This window comes from Otolemur garnettii, unplaced genomic scaffold (genome assembly GCF_000181295.1).
Source record: "Otolemur garnettii isolate 467f Iridium unplaced genomic scaffold, OtoGar3 scaffold00009, whole genome shotgun sequence".
NCBI classification, from domain to species: domain Eukaryota; kingdom Metazoa; phylum Chordata; class Mammalia; order Primates; family Galagidae; genus Otolemur; species Otolemur garnettii.
Window position 1 is genome coordinate 4,366,030 of NW_003852404.1, and position 7,097 is coordinate 4,373,126.

Consider the following 7,097-nt stretch of genomic DNA (forward strand, 5'->3'; position numbering starts at 1 on the left):
TCGGCCTCCCAGAGTGCTAGGATTACAGGCTTGAGCCACAGCTCCCAGCTTTGCTTCCTCATCTGTTAAATGGGGATAAGTTGTACCTACTTTATAGGGTTATTATGGAGATTAAATGAGAAGTTAGTACAGGAAAATACTTAGACCTTTATATGATAAATACAAAGTTTTCAAAAGGTACTACATGTCAGGCCAAGGCAGGAGGATCACTTGAGGCCAAGAGTTTGAGACCAGCCTGGGTAACATAACTAGATCTCATCTCTGAAGAAAAAAAAATTGGCCACATGTGGTGGTACATGCCTATAGTTCTAGCTACCCACAAGGCTGAGGCAAGAGAATTACTTGAGCCAGTAGTTGGAGGCTGCAGTGAGCTATGATCATGCCACTGCATTCCAGCCTGGGTGATAGCAATATCCTTTCTCAAAAAAAGAAAGTTTAGCCGGACATTGTGGCAGATGCCTGTAGTCTCAGCTACTCAGGAGTCTGAGACAAGAGGATCACTTGAGCCCAGGAATTTGAAGTTGCTGTAAGCTCTGACACCACAGCACTCTACCAAGACCAACGGAGTGAGATTCTGTCTCAAATTTAAAAAAGTTATTAGTTATCAGATGTCATAATCATAGTGATGGATAATAATTTTAGTACAGTTGTTAGCATCTTAATCATGAATTAATACTGATTGTTCATAGCATTTATATACCTTTTCCAATTTGTTTCACCATTTAAATGGTTTTTGATAACTAAAATCTCCAAATGAGCATGGGTATGGTGGCTCACACCTGTAATCCTAGCACTCTGGGAGGCCAAGGCTGGTGGATTGCTTGAGCTCAGGAGTTCAAGACCAGCCTGAGCAAGAGTGAGACCCTGTCTCCACCAAAAATAGAAAAATTAACCTGTCATCCTAGCCACTTCTGAGATTGAGACAAGAGGATTGCTCAAGGCCAAGAGTTTGTGGTTTCTGTGAGCTATGATGACTCCATGACATTCTACCCAGGGTGACAGAATAAGACTCTGTGACTAAAAAAAGTCTCTAAGTGGATCTCAAAGGCAAAATTGAAATGCATTTTTCTAATTGGTGTGGTCTTCACATAATACAGCTTTAGGGATATGTGGATTTTTTAGTTATTTATTTATTTCTTTAGGTAGAATCTTACTTTGTCGCCCTCAATAGAGTGCCGTGTTGTCACAGCTCAGAGCAACCTCAAACTCTTGGGCTGGAGCAATTCTGTTGCCTCAGCCTCCCAAGTAGCTAGGACTAGAGGTGCCCGCCACAACGCCTGGCTGCTTTTAGAGACAGGATTTCTCTTTTGCTCAGACTGATCTCAAACCCGTGAGCTCAGGCAATCTACCTGCCTCAGCCGATATATGTCTTTCTTACCCATGCTATGTACTTTTGGAACATAACAGGATAGGACATGAAAATATCTTGTGTTTCGTGAATAACGTAGCACAGTTGTCCTTTTTGTGTTTATTCATCAGATGCACAGTGAGTGAGTCACTTTAGACTGCTACATCAGAAATTAATAACAAATGATGTAAACCAAAAAAAATGCTATGAAGGAACTAAATTTATTTCTAAGAATGTAGTTAACCAAGTATCTAGAATTGAGCCGCGGGATATTGGGAGTCTTCCCTCATCTGAAGGATACCAGTAGGAATGAAACAGGTTTTTGCAGAGTTTGGGGTGTGAAACAGAGGGAAAGAGCATTCCACGTATGAGGAGCACGCTAAGTGAAGTTGTAGGAGAAGCCCATGGTATAGTATATTCAAGTAGCTTCCCGAAGCCAGCATGGCTCAGCTCCGTGGTAAGCCAGGACCTGACATGTGCATGACTGTGAAGGCCTCATGTGCTCATCATTGTCTAACCAATGGGAAGCAGTCCAAGTACAGAAAGGAACAACAAAGCTCTAATTAGGAAAGTATGTCATGTCCCTAAATCTTATTAATTGTTGTAGATTATGAAGTTACTTAGAACATAGCCATTCTAGTATAAGAATTTTCTGTATTCTACTTTTAGGTGTTTTGTTCTGTCAAACTTGTGTCTATTAAATACCTTTTCTGCAATATCAGTGTAAAAACACATAAACATTGCCAATCATAATCCCACCATTTTAACAGTAATTTTAATCATTTTTACTTTTCCCCTTTTTTTAATCTCAATAGTAATGAAACCAGAAATGTCAGCAATGTCAGCTCCTGACAGACCTGCTTTATCAGAGGAGGAGATGGAGAGGAAGTCCAAATCTATCATTGATGAATTTCTACACATTAATGATTTTAAGGTAAATGAGATTTAAAAAAAAAAAAAAGGAAAGAAAAGAAAACAACACAGCAGACCCTATGACAGAGATATGTTATATCTTTGTTCTGGTCTAAATCAGATGTTATGGTGAGCTGATCCAAGTCACACACAATTTTGCTTGCTTAATTCTGATGCATTTCTGCCAAGGACTATTTTTTTAAGTTAATGTTATAGTTAATTTATAAGATAAAGAGGTAGGTAGGAAAAGTAAATGAGTACCAGGGAAAACCAAATTGAGTTTGGTATTAATGAATAGAAACAACACATTATCATTATGAGGCATTCATAGTCTTTGTATGTGTACCTGCCAGAGTTCTTTATAATCATTTTTATTGTCATTTCATATTAACGTAGGTGTATAGCCAGCATTACTCTTTCTTTATTCGTAAAAAAGTAAGAGACAAAGGGATAAGCAATATGTCAGGGTCAGATGGCCTAAGTCACACATTTCATAACCTGGCTTTGAATTTGCCCTGTTTAAGCCCTTCCATTCTACTTGATCTTCATTTTATGAGGCTATTAAATAGGGTAGACATATTACATGATCTCATGAGCCCTACAGTCTAGTGGTAGAAGCAGGTAATAAATAGATAAGCCCCCAAATAATATTTTAATTGTAGTTATAATAAATGCTAATAGAATATATGTATAATATTGCTATATAGTATTAGGAGACATTACATAATGGAACCTAGTTATCTTAGGTTAGGAGAGATTTGTCTGTTAAAACTGTCTTATCTGTTAAAGTGTGAAGGGTACCCCCAAAATGATACACATTGTAAGAAGGGAATAACCTGTATTAAAATCATAATACTCAATATATACCAATAACATTTGTCCTCTCGTATATTGTATCTTACATCTCTGGTAATTGCACAAGTCAAACATGACTTGAGTATTACAGTTTTTTTTTTTTTAAGACAAAACCTCCTCTTGGACTCAAGCAAATCTCTTGCCTCAGCCTTCCAAGTAGCTGGGTCTATAGGCTCCCGCCACAACGCCAGGCTATTTTTAGAGAAGAGGTCTCACTCTGGTTCAGGCTAATCTCAAACCTGTGCGCTCAGGCAGTCTACCTACCTTGGCCTCCCAGAGTGCCAGGATGGCAGATGTGAGCCACCATGCCTGGCGTAGTATTAACAATTTTAATACAGTTTTTCCTTTCTTAAAATGCTATACATTTTTTGACACTCCCTCTATTTGTCAGATATATTTACCACTTTGACTTTGATATTATATTATTAAAAGTTTCTTCAGTTTGAGCACAGTGGCTCACACCTGTAACCTAAGCACTTTAGAAGCCAAGGTGGAGGATCCCTTAAGGCAGGGGTCCTTAAACTTTTAAAACAGGGGGCCAGTTCATTGTCCCTCAGACCATTGGAGGGCCGGACTGCAGGCCCCAGGACGAGTCAGCTGCTAAGTAGGACAGGCAATGGTGGCAAAAACACCCGGCAGGCTGGATAAATGTCCGAGGTGGGCCGCATGTGGCCCGCAGGCCATAGTTTGAGGACACCTGCCTTAAGGCCAGGAGTTTAAGAACAGACTGTAACTTACTGTGATCTCACTTTTACAAAAAAAAAAAAAAAATTAAAATTAGAATTATTAAATTATTACAGTTTTAAAATTAAAATTATATCATCACTAAAGGCATGGTGATATATGCCTTTAGTCCTGGTTAGTCAGGAGGCTAAGGCAGGAGGATCACTTCAACCCAGGGTTTCAAGGTTACAGTTAGCTATCATTGTACCACTGTACTCCACCCTGAACAAATAAATAAATAAAGGCCAACCTGAGCAAGAAGAAGACCTCATCTCTACAAAAACACCAGAAAAGTTAGCTGAGCATGGTGATGCATGCCTTATTGTCCCAGCTACTCAGGAGACTAAAGCAGAAGGCTCACTTGAGCCCAGGAGTTTGAGGTTACAGTGAGCTATGAGGATGCCACTCATAGCACTGTAGCCCAAGTGACAGAGCAAGAGCCTTTCTCCATAGGAAAAAAAAAATTATTTCAAGATTATTTGGTTTCTTGCAACCTAGTCACTATTTGCTTACTGTACACAAATGTCACCTTCCTTATCACCCAGCCTTCTAAACCCCTAAGTTTTGAAATTGTCCAGGAGTCAAAAGCAGTAGGAAGTTTCTGATGATAAGGTAGAGAGGATGCTTTCCAGAAACCCTTAGAAATGTACCAAAATAAATTACCATTAACTGGAAAGAGCCAATGAATATACCTCATGTCCTATGATTCATTAATTAGCTTCCTAGATAAGTGAGGAGTATTCTTGTGAACTGGCAGCATAGCCTTTTTTCTTGCATGGAAGTAAGGAAATGTGAAAGAGTTATAGGAAAATTGAAAGGCTAGGGCAGCACCTGTGACTCAGTGAGTAGGGAGCCGGCCCCAAACACCGATGATGGTGGGTTTGAACCCAGCCCCGGCCAAACTGCAACAAAAAAATAGCTGGGCGTTGTGGCAGGCGCCTGTAGTCCCAGCTACTTGGGAGGCTGAGGCAAGAGAATCACCTAAGCCCAAGAGCTGGAGGTTGCTGTGAGCTGTGACGCTACGGCAATCTACCAAGGGCGACAAAGTGAGACTCTGTTTCCAACAACAATAAGTAAAAAAATGAAAGAAAATTGAAAGGCTAAGAAAGGTGAGAAGGAGAGACAATAAGGACTAAAGCAGTGAATGTTTGCTTCAGACATAATTTGAAGGATGTATAAAGTCTGTGAGTGACAAACACTTTGAAAGTGAAAAATAAGACTGTGATAAAATGAAAATGTAGGGAGAAAAAGACTTAATTAACACCCAAATAGACTCTTCAAAGAATCATAAGCCATCAGCTAGGCCTGCAGTATGGAAGAGGCAGAGTCATTATGACTTTACAGTTTCATTGTACAGTGGGCGAGGTGGCTATACCTGCAGGATGGTGAAAAGAATCAGGAAATAATGTTGACTATTTGAGAGCTTACTATGTGTCCAGTGCTGCTCTGCATATTTACGTGTCCTTAGCTCCTTCCTAAAGTTGATATACCCATTTTTACAAATAAGGAAACTGAGGTACAAAGATGTAAAGTAAGTTGCTCAAAATCATATTGCTAATGAGTTTCAGATTTAGAATTCAAATCTAGACGTGTAGCTTCAGAGTGGAATTGCTTTTCTTACCACCTTTAGAGTATTTAGTGTGTCAAAGCTCATTTAAGGAAGAGTTTCTTTTTCCTTTTCCCTTTCATTCTTCTTCTTCCTTTTTTTTTTTGGTTTTGTTTTTTGGTTTTGTTTTGAGACAGAGTACTACTCTTGTTTCCATGCTAGAGTGCTACAGCAACCTCAACCTCCTGGGCTCAAGCAACCCTCCTCCTGCCCGAGTTTCCTGAGTAGCTGGGACTACCGGCACCTGCCAAAATGCCCAGCTAGTTTTCCTGTTTTTAAGTAGAGATAAGTCTTGTCCTTGTTCAAGCTGATCTCAAACTCCTAATGTCAAAGGATCCTTCCACCTCAGCCTCTAGAGTAGTGGGATTACAGGTGTGAGCCACTTTGCCCCACCTAAGAGTTTTTTCCCTAACATCTTAGTAGGTGCTATTGTTCATATAATACAAATCAATATTTATTGAAGCTTTACTTTGTGCCTGGCAATGTGTCAAGTGCTTTTATTAATATAAATTTTACATACATAATTCCCCACAGTAACCCTATCATAGGAAGTAAAGCCTAAGAGAGTGTTAAAGAGAGTCATTTAGTAAGTGGCAGAGCCAAGATTTGAATGTACATCTGCTTGACTCCACCATGTATGTTTTTAACCTCTGTGCAGTGTATTTTTTGAGTACCAGCCACGTTTTAGGGGTTACTGGCTGGTTTTACCACAATATACTATAGTCAACAACACAGTCTGTTTTTATGGAGTTTACATTCCAGTGGGGAGATACAGACATGCCTGGCCTTAAAAATAGGCAACAGCAGGCACAAAAGCAAAATAATGTTTTAGTGCTGACAAGTAAAATTAATTGATAGGATACATCAGAGAAGACAACAGGAGATGTCATTTCAACTGAGAGCTCAAAGGCAAGCAGCCAACTATGAGAAAATTAGGTAGAAAGGCAAGGTTATAAACTGCTGTTTCAGTAGGACCATGATACAGGATGTTGTCTCTTTGTGCAGACACAGTAAACGGAATTCCTAATAATACTTGCATATTCATTTACTCTCCCTACTGAAAAGGCCGTATAATGATGTTGTTGATGGTCTAAAAAAAAGGTAAAAGCCCACAAGGCTGAAGAGCCCAGAAAATATCTAATGGCAACATTCTGGAAATTGGAAGTTAGAAAGATGAGTGGTTATTAAGCCCACTAAAAATGTGTGTGAGGTACAGATGTGGCTAGGAATAGAAAAGGACTGATTGATTAAAAGTATACATAAGAAATAGCTTTATATGACAATTGGCCATTCAAAAATGGCAATATTAGGGCAGCACCTGTGGCTCAGTGGGTAGGGTGCCGGCCCTGTATACTGAGGGTGGCAGGTTTGAACCCCACCCAGGCCAAAAAATAGCCAGGCATTGTGGCGGGCGCTTGCCATTCCAGCTACTCGGGAGGTTGAGGCAAGAGAATCACCTGAACCCAGGAGTTGGAGGTTGCTGTGAGCTCTGATGCCACACCACTCTACCAAGGGCGATAAAGTGAGACTCTATCTCTTTAAAAAAAAAAAGGCAATATTATCAAAAGACAAAGAGAAATAGGACTATTTCAGATAAAAGGAGTTTAAATGAAATCAGTACATGTTAATCAGGTTTTCAATTGGAGTCAGTAA

The 7,097-nt window shown here is 39.7% G+C and overlaps 1 protein-coding gene across 1 annotated transcript in view; it reads left to right on the plus strand.

The window, feature by feature from the left end:
• EIF4G3 (eukaryotic translation initiation factor 4 gamma 3) overlaps nt 1-7,097 on the plus strand; it is a gene marked incomplete at its 3' end in the record, with an annotated part of 304,720 nt that overhangs the window by 295,384 nt on the left and 2,239 nt on the right. Inside the window, exon 27 of the mRNA XM_023509712.1 lies at nt 2,164-2,282. Coding sequence (XP_023365480.1) covers nt 2,164-2,282 — 119 coding nt within the window. The remainder of the gene's footprint in view (nt 1-2,163; nt 2,283-7,097) is intronic.